The sequence below is a fragment of the Pelophylax lessonae genome, assembly GCF_965119305.1.
Source record: "Pelophylax lessonae genome assembly, chromosome: 1".
Classification (NCBI taxonomy): domain Eukaryota; kingdom Metazoa; phylum Chordata; class Amphibia; order Anura; family Ranidae; genus Pelophylax; species Pelophylax lessonae.
Window position 1 is genome coordinate 784907338 of NC_138768.1, and position 22485 is coordinate 784929822.

Genomic DNA, 22485 nt, shown 5'->3' on the forward strand with positions numbered 1-22485 from the left:
TGCAGGCAGGTGATTAGAGGTGTACACTACAAAGATCAGCAAATTTCTGCGGTGGCTATGGCCATGTGATTCTGTTTGGACATGGACAGGAAGCCTGTACAAATCAATGACAGCCTGTACACGGCTTTTTGCACATATTCTATTCTACTTGGAGCAACCTGTCGTTAGGGATGAACGTGTGCCCCTGGATGCAGACAATTCACATGCAGGGGAGCACTGTGTGCCATTATGCTATTGGCGGCAGACTGTAACTGATTTTTACATGCTTTCTGCCCCCAGCTTATCGGAAACACCTGGATCTGCCCACCATAGGAATATGCTGGTTGGTGTACATCCCTAATCATCTGAGTGCATGAGCCCTATGCATAACCCAGAGGGGGATTTTGTTTTTTTATTTTAAGAAAAGTTTTACTTTAAAATGAAAGGTCTAGTAGCAAAGTGATAAGAGTACGATCTATGTTTTTGTTCTGATAATTAGGAAAGGCATGTCTATAAGAGGTAGGTTAGGGCTCCCCTTTACCTGGTGGAGAGTTGCTGCTGAGAACAAAGATCACCTTGCACACAGTAGAGGTTCTGTCCGCTGACTAAGCAATGTCGCACACAGGGGAATATTACATAACTTTGTTTCATCTGCAAACACAGAAACCGTAGCTTTTTTAGCTCAACTGCTGCATCATTTAGAATCAAGGGAAGGACAACATCCCAAAACTAAACCTAGAGGTGGTCTATTTTATCTTTACACCATTAAAGTGTATCAATGGAAAAGTTTAAAAACACTTAAGTATTTCTACATTGTATTTCTATTATTTCTAGCCTACTCCTATAAATCTGAATGATCTTTAACCACTTCTGGACTGGAAGGATTTACCCCCTTAATGAACATTTTTTGCGATACGGCACTGCGTTACTTTGACTTTTTTTTTCCCATATTTACTTTGACAATTGTGCGACACTAATAAAATCGATGTCATTTTTTTCCCCACAAATAGAGCTTTCTTTTAGTGGTATTTGATCAACTGTGCAATTTTTATTTTTTGCGCTATAAATAATAAGAGCGACAATTCCGAAAAAAAAAAAAACAACAACATTTTTTACTTTCTGCTATATAACATTCCCAATAAGAAAAATGTAAAAATCTAAATTTTTCAGCATTTTAGGCCAATATGTATTCTGCTACATATTTTTGGTAAAAAGTAATAAAAAAAAACATGAAAGGGTATATTGATTGGTTTGTGCAAAGTTATCGCGTCTACAAACTAAGGAAAAGATTTATGTCATTTTTATTTATTTTATTTTTACTAGGAATGGTGGTGATCAGCGATTTTTAGGGGGACTGCGACATTGCGGCGGACAGATCGGACACCTAACTGAAAGTTTTGACACTTTTAGGGGGTACCAGTGACATTACTACAGTAATCAGTGCTAAAAATATGCACTGTTACTGTACTAATAACACTGGCAGGGAAGGGGTTAACACCAGGGGTGATCAAAGGGTTAAATGTGTCCCTAGGGGTGCTTTCTAACTTTGGGGGGGGGTGGGCTTCAACTGTCTTACGGCTTGCTGGACTTTCTTATACGCCCTGAAGCCTTCTTCACAAATGCAGTGGAAATTTTTTTGTATGGGATTAAAGCGGAGTTCCGGGCAAAAATTTTTTTTTAGATAGAAATACCCCTGGGACAGTCAGGGTTAGTGCATTTAAGCAACAATTGCCTCTGAACTGTCCCCTGCTTAACTTACCTGTAAGAAGAAATACTTACCTTGAAAATGTCTTGTCCAGCGCTGCCATCTCAGGTGTGGGCAGCTGAAGCCGGAGTGTCCCTCTTTGCGTCCCTCTTCCTGGATGTCGGAGTCCCAGAATGCCATGCTCGTCACTTCCTGTGCAGGTGCGTCATCCCACAGCTCATTGCGCATGCCCAGAAGCTGTTCAGCAGGGAATGACGCGCCTGCACCGGAAGTGACGAGTGACACCGGTGCAGGCGCATTGGCTCCTGGGATTGATGATGCTCATCTCCCAGGAGTCAATGCAAAGGAGGAAGTGACGTCGGGGGGCGTGGCCGCAGAGGGAGGAAGAGGAAGGAAGGTAAGTTTATTTTCATTAAAAACAAGGTAAGTGAAACAAAAAAAATGTGTAATTATCCAATTCTTTTTCAGGTATTTTTAATTTAACTGATGCAGCAAAGTTAATTTTTGGGGTGGAACTCCGCATAAGTTCATTTTTTTGGCAAAGAGGGACTTTCCAATTAATTGCAGTTCATCTGATCACTCTTTATAAGATTTTAGAGTATATGTAAATTGCCATGATAAAAACTGAGGCAGCAGACTTTGTGAAAATGAATAGTTGTGTCATTCTCAAAACTTTTGGCCATAGCTGTAGGTGGTTTACCAACCCCCAACTGCTCCCCCTTGTACTGCAAAGGCAGTGGCTGGTGGTGGTGTATACATGCCACAGCTACAATGCTGTGCATCTTGGTGCAGAAATAATTATCCCTGCTGTCGTATTCAGTGAGCAGTACTGCCTACTGAGCTCGACTCATTCAATTAAATTAGGTTACCTCCCAATATTACTGCAACCAGGTGCAATATTATTTGGTCATATTAGGTTGTTGATGTCACCAACATCCCTACACCTTTGTTATATGAGGCTATGGGGTAGAGAATTACCCGCCTGAGGCTGATTGGGCCAAGTGACAGCTTCCCGCAGGTTCAGGCCACCCGAACCTTAGTTCATCACCAGCCAAGACAAATAGAGAGGGTGCATGCCCCCAGCAGGGACACAGATGCCAATAAAAATGTGTAAGAGGTTCTAAACCCTTACTGCTCTAGAAAAAAAAAAAAAAAACGGAAAAGAAATAGATATAGGTAGAGGCTGTACAGTTCCTGTTGTTTCAACATTTGTTGCTATATGTACACGTCACGAAACAGCTATAGCTTTCAATTCAAGGCTTATTTTAGGTGGACTCACCTAAAACAAGCCTTGTAATAAATGTTATAACTGGGAAAAATTCTGAACTATCCTTCTGCTTAGGTTTGAACAGTAGAAAGAGGCAAACATATCCTTTTCAAGTTGGAGTCAGAAAAAATGTTCTTCAACCCATTTAATTACATAAAATACAAAAGTAGCGAACACGGACATGGGAGGCAGTAATTCCCGTGTGTTATAACTCCACTTGTCCCATCACTTCAATATTTAATGATGGTTCACATTCTTTAGGTAGTACTATGTTTCCATGTGAAATTTCCAATACTCTGACTGTTGATATACCAAGTGCTGGTTGCTTGGAGAATTAAAGAGTAAGCTCAACTTTGTAGAAGAAGCTGTGATGTTGCTCCCCAGTCCCTTACCACACCTCCTAAAAGAAGTCCTAAAATAATAATTTCCTAAGCACAGCTCTTCCCTAGACACAGATTGGCAGTGGAAGAGGGAAGGGAAGGAATGCAAATATCCTGCAGTTTGGTTGTTCTATGAAAGGAGAACATCCCCTGTGTTTGCACTTTGCAAATCTCTGCAGGAAATTGAGGGCTCAGAGCATACATACCTATAGAGATACATGGGATGCTTTCTTTGTTACATCTACTGCTGTTTTTAATTTTAAATACTTCTTCAAACACCTTTATCTGCCATCGAAAAAAAAAAAAAAAAAAAAACTTGAATTGTTTGTGCTGCTGAGATTTCCAAAAGTGTTTCAAGGGAACAGCAGGAGACTGAAAAAAAAATGAAAGGTTATATTGGTAACTTGCTTAATTTGCCTGATATACTTTAAATAATTTAAGGCATGTTAAATGTGTGCTTATGTAACCTTCTTATGTTTGTAAAAGGTATCTGGATAATGCACAGTATTGCAGCTAGTTACAGTAGTATACAAAGTTAGTATATAAAGCCTTTCGCAACTCTGCCCCGAGCTACATCACTAATCTTGTCTCCAAATATCACCCAATCTGTCCTCTCCAATCCTCCATAGACCTCCTGCTTTCAAGCTCTCTTGTCTCCTTCTCCCATGCTCGTCTCGCAGGACTTCTGCAGAGCCTCTCCCATCCTCTGCAACTCTCTACCTTAATCTGTATGGCTATCTCCTACTGCCTTTAGGCGATCCCTGAAAACTCATCTCTTTACGGAAGCCTATCATGCCTCCAACTAATCTTTTATAACTTCCATCAGCTCATCCTCCACAGTTACAACTTACCCCACCCTATTAGATTGTAAGCTCTTATGAGCAGGGACCTCTTAAACCTCTTGTATTTTATTGTATTGTAACTGTTCAGTCTTCCTTTTTTGTTGCAAAGTGCTGCAAAACCAGTTGGCGCTATATAAATCCTATATAATAATAATAATAATTGCCATCCCGATCCTAACTCGACTTTCTGATAAATCACGAACCTGAAGTTCATACTTTACTGGTTATTTGCTTGTTCCAGGTCATGGACAGACTGAGTCGTAAAATCAGAAAGAGCATGACAGTTTGGATACTGCCCAGTTAAATACTAAATTTTCATTGGCATCTTTGCCATTGCAGAGTAATTTTACTCATACTTGATGAAAAGGATCTATACAAAGGTGAAATCCTAAACATTACCCTCCACCCACTTGTTGATGGGGCCTGAGTTAAGTAACTTTTGTTGGAAAGCAATACTTGCGCAAAGTGTATAGTGTACTAACGTGTTTTCTTTTACAAAATAATTTTAATGCAAACAAAATAATTGACACATTAATTCAACAATGAGATGGTTACATCAAACATGGTATATAAAAAAAAAAAGGGTTCCCAACAGGGGGACACAAAAAGAATGTTGATTGAATTCCTAATACAGTGTGTCGTACTGATGAAAGTCCTGAGTCCATGCTGGAGAAAGCTCAATATTCCGAGCTGAGACGAGTGATGAATTATAGCCTGAACATTGAAGCGTATTGATGGGAGATACAAGGTTATGCAGCCAGCTGGAAATAAGTATTCATGTAAAGAAGCATCTGATATACTAACAAAGTTATATAGTCATTGTAACCATCTTCGTGTACTAACGTGTTTTATATACATTTTGCACAGTTTTGGTTACAGCAACAGTTAGAGCCGGTTCACACTACTCCGACTTGTCAGGCGACTTGAAGTGTAAAAATGGCTCTTAAACTGTTCTTCTGTACCAATATAAGCAACCTAGATAATGTACAATCGCAGTGCTTAGTGTATATGTTACTGGAGGACGGTTTCCATTACTAAGGGCAGGGTTTTGTTTCTCAGATAATAGGTACAGGAACTCAACTACGACCCCCCCCCCCCCCCACACACACACCTCCACCAAATTATGGGTGTAATAAAATTTCACAAACAGAGGAAGGGGCATTAAATACCAGTAGTGCATTATGTACAGAGTTGGAGGGGGGGGGGTTCTGCATTTTTCCACAGCTGATTACCTCTGCATCCATATCTACACCTATTGATGTGCCTGTTTTTTACCAATCTATTGTAAGTAGCCCTGTTGTGGGGTTTATTAAAATATACCATCACACTGCACTTAGAGGCACTTGTTTTACCATCTTCCACATGGCTTACGTCTTTTGTTGCTACACACTCGCCAGAAGTGCACCAAAATAATGTGGGACCCCTTAAAAGTCCCCTCACCCAAGATGGCCACTGAAGTCTCTGGAGATTCAGAATACTTTCTCTAGACACTGTACAGAATATCTAAAGGACAGATTCTCTTATGAAACTCCCCTTCCTGTGCAATATTGGCACTAGGCCATCTACAGGGGGAAGGCTAACTGTACCTGCCTACACACTGATACAAAATAAATATATATAAAAAGTAAGAACAGTCTGTCTTTAGGGTACCTGTCACAGAAAGGAACAATTGTAGAAATAAAAATGATTTTTCCTCCAAAATATTTTTATGAAAATAGTAGTCTTATTAATAGTCCAACCTTGAATTTGCACTAGTGGTAAACAGAACTTGTGCTTTGTTCATGACAGATTAATTCTACTTGTGGCTTCACGAGCAGCTCATACTTACCTTTCATTCCCAGCCATGGCATTTGGCCACTGGAGGCAAAAAGAGAGGAAGACCTGTGTAAGCTCTAGGTCCTCACTTACACAGGGATGAGTATTCTATCCCTACCATCGAGTTACAAAGCTGCAAGCAGCCAATTACTAAACACCATGGGAGGAAGAGGAGTGAGTTAGGATCCCAGACGTATAGGGTATTTCTCATTACTTCTGGCTAGAATGGAGTGGTGGAGGGTCGTAGAGAAGGGGGGTATAATCTGCTGACGAGTCACACTTTAAAGTAAAGCTGTTGCATTGCTCTACATGGCAAAGCATAGAATCACTTTAAAGCAAACCAGCCACAATTGGGCTATTGCGAGAATCTAAATATTTAAAAAACAAGTAAAAGGAGAGAAGTAGGTCTGCGCTTAGATCCTACAATATTAGCATCTGAACACTATAACCTTGATACTAGGCAAGTGACAATATACAAAAAGAGAGTGCAGTGCTATACATAATAACATATGTGAACTAGATAAATCAATTAGTGCCAAAATAAACTCATGTTAATGAATAGTTCTAAGTGTATAATCAAAAACGATAGTGGTTATAAAGTGTCCTTAAAGGAAAAGTCCCATACAAAATTCTGTGCTGAGTGAAAGAAAATCCAAGGATAGCAATTGTGACACCCAAGATGTGATCACACTGGAGGCTTACCAGAAGGCCAGCCACCACCTTTACTCAAAGAGGTCTAAAAGCACTCAATCAATGCTCAAATCCACTGGCAGAAGCTTGAATAACCACTCAGATGGCCCCAGGCAGCAAAAACATGGATGGAAGGCGGACAAGTACTCAAAGAAGTCAAGCCCACAAATCCTTACTCATGCACAATGATTGATGTACAGTTTATGTAAACTACAAGGCTCCACATAGTATAGTATTGTACAAATGTTTCTTTTATTGTAAAAAAGTTGTGCACTTACATTAAAACAGCGATAACAAGCCTCCATCTAGGTGTAGTAATTTATTTAAAACAAAAGAAAAAAAAAGTACAAAAATGCATTCACTAGAATAGATAAAAGTAGATAAAGGCTTGTCATAAACCCATATACAGTGCGTCCGGAAAGTATTCACAGCGCTTCACTTTTTTCACATTTTTGTTATGTTACAGCCTCATTCCAAAATGGATTAAATGTATTATGTTTCTCAAAATTCTACAAACAATAACATAATGACAACGTTTAAGAAGTTTGTTTGAAATCTTTACAAATTTATTAAAAAAAAAAAAAAAAATCCTATGTTCATAAGTATTTACAGCCATTCACACTCAAGTATTGAGTGTATCAAGTATCAAGTAAGTATTCACACTCAATACTTTGTTGAAGCACCTTTTGGCACCAATTACAGCCTCAAGACCTTTTGAGTATGATGCTACAAGCTTGGCACATTTATTTTTGTGCAGTTTCTCCCATTCTTCATTGCAGGACCCCTCAAGCTCCATCGGGTTGGATGGGGAGCGTCGGTGCACAGCCATTTTCAGATCTCTCCAGAGATGTTCAATTGGGTTCAAGTCTGGGCTCTGGCTGGGCCACTCACGGACATTCACAGAGTTCTCCCATAGCCACTCCTTTGTTATCTTGGCTGTATGCTTAGGGTCATTGTCCTGTTGGAAGATGAGCCTTCGCCCCAGTCTGAGGTCCAGAGCACCCTTGAGTAGGTTTTCATAAAGGATGTCTCTGTACATTGCGGCATTCATCTTTCCCTAGATCCTGACTAGTCTCCCAGTTCCTCTCCTTTAAAAACATCCCCACAGCATGATGCTGCCACCACCATGCTTCACTGTAGGGATGGTATTGGCCAGGTGATGAGTGGTTCCTGATTTCAGACATGACATTTGTCATTCAGGCCAAAGAGTTCAATCTTTGTTTTGTTACATCAGACCAGAGAATTTTGTTTCTCATGGTCTGAGACTCCTTCAGGTGCCTTTTGGCAAACTCCAGGCGAGCTCTCATGTGCCTGTTACTGAGGAGTGTCTTTCGTCTGGCCACTCTACCATGCAGACCTAATTGTGGAGTGCTGCAAAGAGGATTGTTCTTCTGGAAGGTTCTCCTCTCTCCACAGAGAAATGTTGGAGCTCTGTCAGAGTGACCATCGGGTTCTTGGTCACCTCCCAGACTAAGGCCCTTCTCCCCCGATCACTCGGTTTGGCCAGGCGGCCCGCTCTTGAAAAAGTCCTAGTAGTTCCAAACTTCTTCCATTTATGGATGATGGAGGCCACTGTGCTCATTGGGACCTTCAATACTGCATACATTTTACTGTACCCTTCCCCAGATCGGTGCCTTGATACAATCCTGTTTTAGAGGTCTACAGACATCTCCTTGAACTTCATGGCTTGGTTGGTGCTCTGACATGCACTTTTAACTGTGTGACCTTATATAGACAGGTGTGTGCCTTCCAAAATCATGTCCAATCAACTGAATTTACCACAGGTGGACTCCAATCAAGTTGTAGAAACATCTCAAGGATGATCAGTGGAAACAGGATGCACCTGACTTCAATCTTGAGTGTCATGGCAAAGGCTGTGAATTCTTATGTACCTGTGATTTTTTTTTTTATTTTTAATAAATTTGCAAAGATTTCACACAAACATCTTTCAGGTTGTCATTATGGGCGATTGTTTGTAGAATTTTGAGGAAAATAATGAATTTAATCCATTTTGGAATGAGGCTGTAACATAACCAAATGTGGAAAAAGTTAAGCGCTGTGAATACTTTCTGGATGCACTGTAGACCTCCAATGGATCACCGTGAGGCTGCAAAGCTCTGCAGGCATGTGGCTGGTTGAAGCAGAGTTCTTGATGGAAGTACAGCTGTCAGGCTTCAGGCTGGAACATAAGCAACAACAGGTTCCAGAAGTGGCAAGTCGGCTGGGGCTCCAAACAGCACCTCTCTTGGCTAGGTGATGGCATGAAGTGGAGGGAATGTGGCTACATGATGCACCCAGCTACAGCTGTACTTCCATCAAGAGCTTTGCTTCAACTAGCCCACATGCCTGCAGAGCTCTTCAGCATCACGGTGATCCTATGGAGGTCTATATGGGTTTATGACAAGCCTTGATCCACTTTTATCTAGTGAGTACATTTTTATTGTCTTTTATACTTTAATAAATGACTACACCTAGATGGAAGCACCCTCTTGTGTTTGTCTTTTATATGTGCATTAGGATCTCAAGACTTAATTTCAGAGGAGCTGCATCCACTTCACCTGGTGTCCCCTACCACTTTCCTGGTCCTCTTATGTGCCCTGTTAAATGAAAGTTGGGTTCCAGTTAGTGCAATAGCTTATTCATTTTCTTTGGCAGCATGCACATGCAGTGGCTGGGCCAGCACAAGGAGCAAAAAGGACAGTTTCTCTATGCTGGCTTCAGTTTAGGAATGCACGGACGATTTTTGAAATGTCCTTCTGCTCCGACTTTCTTACTAGAAATTGTTTCTGATGGTTTAATTAGGCGCATTAGATTCATTTCACAGGAGTATACTTGAATGGGAAAAGTAGCTCAAATGTGTCCTAAATGAGAGATTAAAATGGGTGATTAGTCTCCTGCTCCCATTCAAGTCTATAGATGAGAATACAGGAGATTAATTGCTACTCAGTTATGCTATTGGAAATATTATTACCTATAATGTGATACAAACAAAGAGATCATTCACATGAGATATTACAAGCCATCCGCCATGTAGCTCTAGGCTTGAGGCCAACATGTTTTGGTTCCTAGAAGACTAAATGGATTATAGAGTGGGGTGTGGTCTAACCTGTGCTTTTTTGTCACAATGAGCATGAAAAAACAGAGGGAGGTTTTTTATTTTCTTTAAGATATCCAAAATGTGTTTTTCCATCTTAAAACTAAGGTTATGGCTCATTTTATGGGATAGTAGACAGGATTTTCTTTAAAACTCTAAACTTATCTATAAAGGATGACACTGCACACATAGCTGTTGGATTAAAAAAGGCCGCGGCCGTTTATTATTTGTTTCAATAAACAGTTAAACTTTTTCAAAACATTTCAAACCATGAAAATAAACCCGGCCACTACGGCCCAAGTTGAACAATAAATAATAATCAATAAATTATCCATAACAGAATTAACCACTTGCCGACCAGTCACTGGGACTGTACTGCGGCAAAGTGTCTCGATTCCGTCCAGCGACGTAGACCTACGTCGCTGGACTCCTCCCCTTGTGGGCGGCGCTCGCGCACCGCTGGAGGCTCGCTCCCGCTGTTTTCAGTCACAGCAGGAGTCGGGCCAGGGTAGGAGCGGCTGCTCTTCCCCGATCGTCGGGAAATCGAGTCTGGAGATCCGCCCGCTTGTGTAAACAAAGCGGGCGGATCTCCTAAGTGACAAACAGTGACAGATTGCAGAGCAGATTGCATAGCTGAACATGTGATCTGTCCCTGTGTCACTCAGTCACCTCCCTCCACACACGTTAGTAAGCACCAGGCATACATTAACCCCTCCCTCTCCAATAAAATTAACCCCTTCCCTGCCAGTGTCATTTTTACAGTAACAGTGAATATGTATAGCACTGATTACTGTAGTAATGTCACTGGTACCCCCAAAAGTGTCAAAAATGTCAGTCAAGGGTCCGATCTGTCCGCCGCAATGTCGCAGTCCCGCAAAAAAAAAAGCAGATCGCCGCCATTACTCGTTAAAAAAAAAAACACCAAAAATGACAGAAATCTTTCCCTTAGTTAGTAAACGCGATAACTTTTGCGCAAACCAATCAAAATACGCTTATTGTGATTTTTTTTTTACCAAACATAGGTGGCAGAAAACAAATTGGCCAAAAATTTAAAAAAAATGTTGGATTTTACATTTTTTGGGGGGGGGAATTTCATATAAAATAAATGTAAAAAATATTGTTATTTGTTCAAAATAAACGCTGTTTTTTTGTTTATAGCGCAAAAAGTAAAAATCGCACAGTTGATCAAACCAAAAGAAAGCTCTGTTTGTGGGAAAAAAAGGACGTAAATTTCGTTTGGGTACGGCGTCACATGACCGCGCAATTGTCAGTTAAAGTCGCACAGCGCCGAATCGCAAAAAGTGGCCCAGACGTAAGACAGCAAAATCCTCCGGTGGTAAAGTGGTTAATTACCATGCCATATACAGAGAAAATTATCGTCCCCCTTTGCTTACTGACAAAGGTGACCCTACAAATAATATACTGGCCGTGACAAACCAAAGGGAGGGGGGGAGGGGAACCGCACGATCTGGGATGATGAGGGTGGTCTGAGGATTCAATCACCTGAGAGCCCCCTTAAATAGGGCTGGAACAGACTCAGAAGGCGGGAAGAACAGGAACTAACCAGGTACCTCAACTAATCTCCCCAGCTACATGTTAGACTTACTAGGATAGGGGCTTATTCAACCAACCACCAGCTAGGAACCCTGTTTCCCCCTAGCTGGCTCCCTGTCACTCAACTCATTACCTGTCACTATCCCATATAGAAAAGGGGGTTATTGAACCCCCTTTTCTTTCTATTCTGCAAGTTTGACCCTGTTATAAAGGCACCAAAATCATGTGGCTTGTAGAAAGCAGCAGTTAGTCACAAACTACTGTATTTTCTGGCGTATAAGACTACTTTTGAACCTCAAAAAAATCCCCCAAAAATTGGGGGTCGTCTTATACACCGAGTATAATATCTCCAAGGTAACTTAAGTATAAGTATTACCGGTAGATGAAAATTAGGGGGGTCGTCTTATACGCCGGAAAATAGGGTAAATTTTTTCTTGTTTTTGTTTTTTAAATATTATGTATATTTTTCTTATGTGGGGGTTCAAAAAGGAACAATAAAAATAAGCAAACAATAAAAAGTTAAATAGTATCAGCAAAAAAAAAAAAAAAAGTAAAAGTGAGAAGGAAAGCTGCATCCTTGGACTATTACCTGAGGCTGACATAGATACATTTTTTGCCACTTTCCTACAAGAGACTCTTTTTAGTGCACGTATTCTTATAGCTAAATTGTGGCTGTAAGCCCATACCCCTACCTTACAAGAATGGATAGTGGACGTAAACTCTACCCTTCGTTATAAAAGACTGCTCTATAGGCATAGAGGGTGTCCTGCCAAATTTGACAGGGTCTGGAATAGGTGGCTGGAACTCTCCCGGATCTGTAGCGATCAGAAACCTGGGTGAGACGATTGTAGCCTTAGCCCTACTGTTGCTATGGATCGTATGGAATGGATGGGGCATACCCCCCCCCCGACTATTATGTTCTCCCTGTGATCACATAATTTCTTCTCCATGCTTGTATCTCAGCTTTTACCACATGTTCTCGACAGTTATTCCATACAATTTTGTCCCATTTTGTTACAGATGTACTCACGTGTAATGATGTACCCTTTATGTGCTCCTTTTTGTATGTTTGGTTTTTATACCATGGTTTTTGTACCTTTGTTTTATATACCACAAATAAACTCGTTTTTCAATTTAAAAGAAAAGGGAGAAGGAAAGAGTTCCAATAAACCATTTTGGGTTACCTAAGGGTTAATAAGGAGTTAAATCAGAACTACGTTTTTGTAGGAACTGACATTTTGTGTAGCTCAAAGGACAAACCTTTGGTTTGCACATAGGAACTAATTATGTGACCCTATTTACAGCCTTCCTTCATACAGAAGCTGCCCAGCGCTCCCAGTACATGTAGGAGGACCAGATTGACAGCAGGGTACCCAGGAGCACTGACAGCAGGAGGGGGTCCTTACTCAGTTATGCTCTTCCACCCAGAGGCGTAACTAGAACCTTCAGGGCCCTGATGCAAGAAACCATGAAGGGCCCCCCAGAACCCTGGCCGGGGCCCTTACCTTCAAGCCCAGGGCTCTTCCCACTAATCCTGGGGCTCTTTACACTCGTTGCATGGCCTTTTATTACGGTCCCGCAGCAGGATTCTTTCACAGGTTCTGCAGTGGGCCCCCTTCCTGCAATCTTGTGGGCCCCCTTCCTGCAATCTTGGGGCCTCCCCACAGTGGTGCAATGCCAGGGTCCGGTCGCAAGTGTGACACCTTTGCGATCCTGGAAGTTCACCCACTGGTTTGCTACCGGGCCCCCTGGAGCATGGGGCCCGGTAGCGATTGCAACCCCTGTAGTTACGCCCCTGCTTCCACCACAGCACCTGAGGTGGGAGCCCACAGCGCTTTTATGGTCAAATGCCAAAATGTAAAATTCTATGTAAAAAGGTTGTAAAGGTAGAAGGTTTTTCTATACATTAAGATAAAAAAGCCTTCTGTGTGCAGCAGCCCCCCTCAGCCCCCTTAATACTTACCTGAGGTCCATCTAGATCCAGCAATTTAGTAGGAATGTCTCAGCTGCCTGGGTCTCGACTCATTGGCTGAGACAGCAGCGCAGCACCATTGGCTCCCATTGCTGTCAATCAAAGTCAGTCAGCCAATGAGAAGAGAAAGGGGAGGAGGTGGGGGCCGTGGCTCTGTGTCCAAATGGATACAGGGTACTGTGACTCAGCTCGGGTGCCCCCATAGCAAGCTGCCTGCTGTGGGGGCACTTAAAAGGAGGGAGGGGCCAGGAGCAGCGAAGAGGAACCCGAGAAGAGGAGGATCTGGGCTGCTCTGTGCAAATCCACTTCACAGAGGAGGTAAGTATAACATGTTTTGTTATTTTTACCTTAAAAAAAGGACAAGACTTTACAATCACTTTAGTTTCTATATTGTATTTTAATTATTTCTAGACTACTCCTCCTGTTAATCAGAGTGATTTTGAAGTTTGTCAACTTACTTTGTGAAGATCCCCATATATTTTATTCCTTGAATTCTGTGACACGCATTCACTGTGCCCTGTTCATAGGCAAAAGGTTGATGTTTTTATAGAACTAATTTCATGTTCCACAATATTTTTATATTGTTTCCGTGTCCTTTTACATACCTATGTTGATTACGTGCAAAGATTGTGTGAACTCTGTTCTTCATGTCTTCCCTACGCAAAGTCAATGACATTAGATTAAACACTTAGGAAACGTGGAAATAAAAAGTACACTGTAGGAAACCAATATTGTTGATTGGTTGCTATTTTATTACAGGTGCATATAGTGCTATGGCCAACAATTTTTTACTTACAAGCCACTTTAGATCCACCAAAATGATATAATATGAAGACCAGTGGCGGCTGGTGCTCCATCAGTTAGGGGGGGGGGGGGCGTCGGACGGACCTCCCCAATCATTCCAGCCCACACCACCCCATCCCCCCCGTGCCAGTTTACTTACCTTGCTCCACGAGACTGACAGGCAGCGGCGGCTTCCCCCTCAGTCTCCATGTTCCTTCTCAGCGGCCGTCGCCTCCCTCTTTCTTGGCCAATAGGATGCCTTCTCCTTTTGGCCAATCGGGAAACTGGTCTCAGGACCCGCTTCCTGATTGGGCAGGAGGAGAAGCAGTGTGGCAATAGCGAATATTCATTCGCTATTGTCACACAACTGGGTGGGCTCAGGGCGCAGTGCTCCACCCTTTTTTAAAGCCTATTAGAGCCTCTGGCTTTAATCACATGCTTAAAGAAAATAAAATCCCACATTGGAATCCATGCATCCGATGCCCTGGCCTGCATGTAGATCAGGGGGCTGGACGCATGGATAGGGGGGCGGCGCCCCTAATGGACGGGCTGCCACTGATGAAGACCTAAACTATCCAATTCAATTTGTATTGAATCAGGCAGGCTCTTGTATTACAAACATGATGCTAAGGGAAATGGTTTAATCAACGTGTGTTGAGCTTTAGGGTGTTTTGATATCTTGGTTTTAAAACAGAGCCTGTGAATCCAAAGGCTTATGTTAACCACTTGCTGACTGCCTCATGTAAGAGTACAGCAGCAAAGTAGCTCTCCTGTGCCAGATCATGTACCTAGGGGGCGCCATTTGTGCTATGATTAGTCATAGCACAAACCGATCAGCAGGTGGCGGTCAGCGGATACCCGCCAGAACCCGCTGATTGGCGAGGAGAGAGAGATAGAACAGACCTCTGCATATGTAAACAAGGAAGAGCTCTGTCCTGTCAGTGGGGATGTGCTGGAATTTGTTTCCATGCAAAGCAGGGAATAAAATCCAGCGCATCCCTTAACCTTCCTAGCAGTATTCCCGAGTGTGGCTCGGGGTTAAATTTCAGTGCCAAAAGCGGTAACCCCGCTAGGAAGATCGCTGGATCCTGGTAGAGGGGTTACTTACCTTGTCACCGGGATCCAGCGATGTATCCCGGCGGTGAGCGGCGGCGGATCTTCCTACCGATCCTCTGTGAGCCCTGGCTTCCGTCTCCTGCGACGTGACGTTCACAGGGGGGTGGAACCGGCAGCAAATTCAAATGTAAAACACACAAACACACTGATACATTGCAAAATGAAATAAATTGCCCCCAAGTGCCCTTTCCTGCAGTTTTACTGTACTTTTTATGTATGTATGTATGTATGCATGTGTGTGTATATATATATATATATATATATATATGTGTTAATATATATATATGTGTGTGTGTGTGTGTATATATATATATATATATATATATATATGTATATATATATGTGTGTGTGTGTGTGTATATATATATATATATATATATATATATATATATATATATGTGTGTATATATATATATATATATATATATATATATATATATAAAAAATCTGAAAGAATCATACCGCCAGGGAGGTTAATAAAAGCACCATACAGTAAACACAAAAAACTGGTTAGGCACACATTTAACCCTTTGTTCGTCCTAGATATTTAACCCCCTTCTCTTCCAGTGTCATTAGTACAGTGACAGTGTATATTTTTTTAGCACTGATCAATGTATTAGTGCCACTGGTTCCCACAAAGTGTCAAAGGAGTCAGTTAGTGTCAGATTGTCAGTCGCAGTTGCGCTATAACTAGTTTAAAAAACATAAATAAATAAATAAAAATGTTCTAAAAATATCTCAAAGTTTGTAGTCGCTATAAGTTTAACAAACCATTCAAAACACGCTTATTGGGATTTTTTTTTTTTTAACCAAAAACATGTAGCAGTATATTGGCCTACATTTTTGAAGACATTTTATTTTTCCTTTTTTATCAAATATGTTTTATAGCAGAAAGCAAATTTTTTCTTTTTTTTTTTTTTTTTTTTTACAATTGCCAGGTTTTTTTTTTATAGCGCAAAAAATAAAAAACACAGTGGTGATCAAATACCACCAATCTATTTATGGGAGGAAATGAATCATTTAATTTGTGTGCAGTGTTGCATGACCGTGCAATTGTCAGTTAAAGTAACACAGTAGCCTATTTAGCAAAAAATGGCCTGGTTATGAAGGTGGGTAAATCTTCCAGAGGTCAAGTGGTTGTAAACCTCAGATATCAAATATGAACAAAGCATATCCCTCTATAGTGTGTACTTGTCTCAATTAAGAACACTAAGGGTCATTTCTGTCTGCTGCCTGGTTTCTCGGCTATCAGCATGAGTCACTTCTGACAAGTTTTCCTGACACCCAAGAGAAAAATGGTGACGGGGAGGGACCTCCAGCTGATTGACAACCTCATCTCTGTTCCTGTGTGCTGTGTGAAGGGGGTGTCCTTTCCCTTCCATCAGCCTCTGCAGTGTATAACTTCAGCTCCCCGTAGACGTCCTATGACGAAACGTACGTCGGGCGGAAACCCACGTCACTTCCGGTCCGCAGCTCGCCGATGCTTGGAACGCTGTAGTTTTCCCCGGCGTAGACTGCCAGTATCTGAGAAGATCTGCTGCATCAATCTCAAGCGTGAGTCGATACTATTGCCTTGTATATCCGCTCTTTACTTGTCACACTAAGGATCTTTTATTTTTCCCTTTGCACCCAGATGGGATCTTTCTGGTCCTGTGGGACCACCAGCAGTCAGGTTTGAGAACTACTTAGTTCCTGTTTTCTGGCTTATACACTTCTGTGGTCCCAGGGTAAGTGTGACCTCTAGTGTCCAAACCGACACATTACATGAGCATTTAACACAAAGGATATACAAATGGTACTTTCATAGTATTTATGACTGATTCACAACTACCTCACTCAGCATTTTATAGTGGCAATTGCAACCACTAATTTTATACACATACCCAATAATTTACTCCACTTCAAACACGATACAATTATTATCTAATTTTTTATTCATTTATTTATTGGATATTTTATTATTTATTCACAAGATTAATTATACATGTCACATCTTTGCACTATTTTGTATGCACTAAGCACTTTTTCCTCTTCACTCACATCGTTGCACATGTGGTAGGTAGCGCCGATTTCCAACTCTTCACCCCCACATTACATTTCTGCCTCTAAGTTTCTTAGAGGTCGGTTGGTGGCTGCAACCTTATATATTTCACTGCCTGGCTGTTCTTATCCATAGCGCTGGTTCTACACCCCCCATTTTAACTTCAGCTCCCCGCCCCCTGCTTTCTGAAAGCTCAGACAAGCTTTATAAATTGTGGACTTTGAACATCTGTAAAGAAGAGAAGACTGCAGAACAGACAGATACAACTTATGTAGGAGCATTTGTTTCATTTCTGTGTATCACCTGAGGCAAGTTACTTCACAAGATATATGGAAGGGTTTACAACCACTTTATGTATGTGTGAAATATTTTATTTGATTGGGATATTATAATGACATTCTTTTCATTTGTGCATTTCAGATTTGGTAAAGCGGATAGCAGTACAGAAGTTTGGCTCATCACGCAGTGACTATCAAAAGGTAATCTGAAACTAGTTTTACTGTTGTTTTGTAGCAATGTTAAAACATAGCAAAACCTTTTACACACCTCCCATCTTCCTGAGATGAGAAATAGGGACCTCCTTCAGTACACACTATGTAGGAAAAGGATACACCCACTGCCACAACCTCAAATAACACAGACCATGAAGAGTTAATATGTGAAAATGCATAGTTCTGAAGTGCTTTACACCATTACTTTACTTTATGCTGGCTGCTCAGATAAAGTGCAATTCTTTAGATTTTTAAAAGAAAGATCTATTGTTGAATAACATTGGTAGTTATTCATTTACCACTTGCCAACCGCCTACCGCAGAAATACTGCAGCAGGCTGGCTCAGCTGCACGTACTGACGTATGGGTGCATCGGATCACGGGAGCGCTCCTGGGGGCACGCCTGCTCCCATTAGGAAGAAGGGAAGCCGATCCATGGGACTGTCGGCTGCGATTGCTGCCGGGCACTCACGATCGCTTCCCGCTGAGGACGACGGACTGCTGTTGTAAACACAGCAGACTGTTCTCTCTGGAATGAACACAGAACTCCTCCTGTTATCCTCCTATTTAGGATCACAGGTCTCTGTGTTGATTCCAGAAGTCCCTCCCACATACAGTTAGAATACACCCCTAGGCCCTTAACCCTTTGATCACCCCTGGTGTTAACCCCTTCCCTGCCAGTGTCATTGTTGCATATTTTTAGCACTGATTACTGTAGTAATGTCACTGGTCCCCCCAAAAGTGTAAAAAATGTCAGTTAGGGGTCCGATCTCTCTGCCGCAATGACGCAGTCCCACTAAAAATCGCAGATTGCCGCCAATACTAGTAAAAAATAAATAAAAATGGCATAAATGTTTCCCCTTGTTTGTAGATGCTGTAACTTTTGCACAAACCAATCAAAATACGCTTATTGGGATTTTTTTTTACCAAAAATATAGCAGAATACAAATTGGCCTAAAATTATGAAAAAATTTGATTTTTTTACATTTTTTAATTGGGAATGTTATATAGCAGAAAAAAAAAAAAATATATATATATATATATATATATATATATATATATAATATATATATATATATTTTTTTTTTTTTGCAGAATTGCTGCACTTTTTTGTTTATAGCACAAAAAATAAAAATCGCAGAGGTGATCAAATACCACTAAAAGAAAGCTCTATTTGTGGGAAAAAAAGGACATCAATTTTTGTTTGGGTACAGTGTCACAAGACTGCGCAATTGTCCGTTAAAGTAACGCAGTGCCGAATTGCAAAAAATGGCCTGGTCATTAAGGAGGCACATCCTTCCAGAAGGGGTTACATTTAAAGTGGTTCTAAAGGCATGAGTGGGAGCCATTGGCTCCTGCTTCGGTCAATCAAATCCTGTGAGGAAGGGGTGGGGGGTGGAGCCGAGCTGTTTGTGACTGTCTATGGACGCACACAGCCTGGCTCTCAAACACTGAGCACTGCATCAGGGGGGAGCAACCGCATGTAAGGAGGTTTAACCTAGAGACAGAGCTTGTTCTTGTGATGGTGAAGGTGAATAGTAATAGCTGGGCCTCTCTTAGCAACGTTCTAGGTGTTTTCAGTTCAGTCTTCATGAGGTACGTAAATGACCTACACCTATAACAAGGGCATTGTTCAACTTTAGTCAAAGCTGCACAGTTTGTTTTTATCTGTCCAATGCCCCTTATCTGCAAAGGTATTTTTTTTTGCTAAAGGTGAACTAACCCTTTATTAAATGAATGGCAGGATTTGCAGATCGCCGCCATTACTAGTTAAAAAAAAAAAACAATAAAAATGACATAAATTTCCCGTAGTTAGTAGCTGCGGTAACTTTTGCGCAAACCAATCAAAATACGCTTATTGCGATTTTTCTCACCAAACATATGTAGCAGAAAACAAATTGGCCTAAAATGTTAAAAAATTTAGATTTTTACATTTTTTTGGGGGGGAATTTCATATAAAAAATGTGAAAAATATTGTTATTTTTTCAAAATTGTCGCGTTTTATTTTTGTTTATAGCGCAAAAAGTAAAAATCGCACAGATGATCAAATACCACCAAAAGAAAGTTCTATTTGTGGGGAAAATTTAATTTGGTTACAGCCTCGCACAACCGTGCAATTGTCCGTTAAAGTAACGCAGTGCCGAATCGCAAAGTATGGCCTGGTCAGGAATGGGGTATAATCTTCCGGTCTTAAAGCGGTTAAAAATACGCTCATTGAGAATTTTTTTGTCAAAGACATGTAGCTAAATACATTTTGGCCTAAATATATGACAAAAATTGAATATATTGGATATTTTCTAACTGTCAAAGCAGAAAAATATTTTAATTTTTTCAAAATTGTCGCATTTTTTTTATTAATATCGCAAAAAATTAAAAGCGCAGAGGTGATCAAATACCACCAAAAGAAAGCTCTGTTTGTGGGGAATAAAAAGGATGTAAATTTTGTTTGGGTACGGCGTGGCATGACCGCGCAATTGTCAGTTAAAGTCACACAGTGCCGAAACGCAAAATGTGGCCTGGACTTTAAGCAGGAAAATCCTCCTGTGGTAAAGTGGTTAAAGGGATTGGTTGCTAATCCTTATGAACAGTGAATATTTTATATTTTTTTTAAATAAGTAATACTTTCAGAGAAATTCCTGTTCATACAAATGTGTTTCCAAACATGTCAAAATCCAAAAATCACCACTTGCGGTATACAAAGTGTAAAAAAGGTTGTGAAGATATGTAGGGGATCTTTACGACTCTTTATAAAGAAAAACATGGTAGTCCACAAACCAGCCAGGCTGATTATTGCTTAATTAATTGATTAATTATTGAATAATATAGAATATGCGCCATATTGTATAGAATATGGAAATCTGTACTCCCAGCTCTGTGGCCCCACACTTCCTTCATCAGCCATACTGCCTTTACCTTGATCAGAGAGCGTTTACTGAGGGTCGGTAGGATAGTCACAATCATGTAGAAGAACTCACCCAAGCTCTACCGCAATGAAAGGATAATGGGCAGTGTGTCGGTGCTCTGGTTATCCCATCCAACATGAAACCACAAAAATCAAAAGCCAGCACACGATCTTATGAAATTTTATTTTGCACTGAAGCAGTTACATCTTGGAAATGTTAATGCATTTTGGCCTAAGCCTTCCCCATAGTAACAATCATGTGATCACTGCAAAAGCCAATTACAGCGATTACATTCTACGGAATCCTGTAAAACGCATCTCTTGTATCTCTATCTCCTAAGGCCCCTTTCACACGGGCGATCCGATCCGATCTGCCTGTCAGTTTTTCATCCGGATCTGATCGGATGCTCCATGCATCCCTATTGGGCAGCGGATGTCAGCGGTGACATGTCCGCTGACACCCGCTGCTATCCAATCTGATCCTGTCCGTGAAATCCGGACACATGGAAACCCTATTTTGCATCCATCTGGAGGATCGGATCGGATAGGATCGGATGAGAATGGACAGGCGGTCTGTTCTCATCCAATCTCCCCATAGAAGGCAGCGGGTCTCTGACAGCTCCATCTCCGCACACAGAGCTTAGACAGAGCTGTCATCCGCCTGCTCAGCGCGGATCGGCAGATCGATCCCCCGCTGAGCAGAATGGACTCCGTCGGGCGGTGCGCCCATGTGAAAGAGGCCTAAGAATGTAAGGAAAAAGGGATACATTGTATCCGTGTCTAGATGTTCTTTAGTGGTCAAGGGGGATTCTTTTTTAATAAAATGTATTTAGAATATTTAGACCCAAACCTGATCACCAATGTTAGTGTTAGTATTCGTGTCAATTTCAGTGGTAGGGCTCATTCACACAGGCGGCATGCTCTACTGCCCTTCTGAAAAGCTACCCCTGGTGGATTACTTTTCAGTCAGTTTACAGGCATTCAGGAGGTGATCCTGCTTTCTACTGAATGCCAATTTTTGTATATACCTCTCAGTGGATTCTGGTGGGATCATCATCTTTCACATCCCCAAATATCATTATTCATAATATCACTATGGTCTTACCAGGTATAAATGTTGACGTCATAAATTTATTTGAGACATTATTGAAAGCATTTGCACGAGTACTTGTGAAAAGGCTCCATTACCTAAAACTGATACCTATTTTAACCTGCGGTGTTGGATAGTTTGAAGCCATACAAAATGAATGCGCTCAAATCGCACTGCAAAGAATCGCATGTGGTTGAAACAGGAATGCGGTGTGATTCCTGTCTGAATGACATGCAGTTTCCCGCACTGTACCTCTGCGAACCCTGGCTTATAGAGAACAATGTGCATGGTTCCACCTACTCAAGAAGACAACGACCACGTGGTAAAATGCGTCAACTACCTCAGCTAGTCAAGTAGGTGTGGAAGATAGGACTGCTGACCCAATAGGTGATTTCTAAGGCAGTGTATATAATGAAGCCACTCTCTGTTAGGTCAAATGTTTGTACTGGCATGTTGTGTACAGTGGAGGAAGCACACATTCTGAAAGTCCTGTATGAAGCTATTGAGGAGCCTGAGATAGGGATGCACAAAAAACAGTTTTTAAGCAGTTCACACAGGAGCTGTGCGGGAAAACGCATGTGATTTGGACAGAAATCGCACCGCATTCCTGTTCAAATCATTTGTGATTCTTTGCAGTGCGATTTGAGCCTATTCATTATGTATGGGTTCAAATCGCACAGCACCGAAGGCTATAATAGGTATCAGTAATTGGTATCGGTGAGTACTTAAGAAAGAATCAGTACTGTTAGAGCGGTAAGTATGTGG

The 22485-nt window shown here is 41.3% G+C and overlaps 1 protein-coding gene across 10 annotated transcripts in view; it reads left to right on the forward strand.

Moving 5' to 3' along the window:
• Nucleotides 1–22485, forward strand: part of PROM1 (prominin 1) — a 295046-nt gene that overhangs the window by 131702 nt on the left and 140859 nt on the right. For all 10 annotated transcript variants that reach the window (XR_014224835.1, XR_014224836.1, XR_014224837.1 and 7 more), the window contains exon 3: nt 17659–17717. Coding sequence is in view for 4 of the 10 variants with exons in the window: in XM_082243084.1 (XP_082099210.1) it covers nt 17659–17717 (59 nt within the window). In the remaining 6 variants the exon portion in view is untranslated. The remainder of the gene's footprint in view (nt 1–17658; nt 17718–22485) is intronic.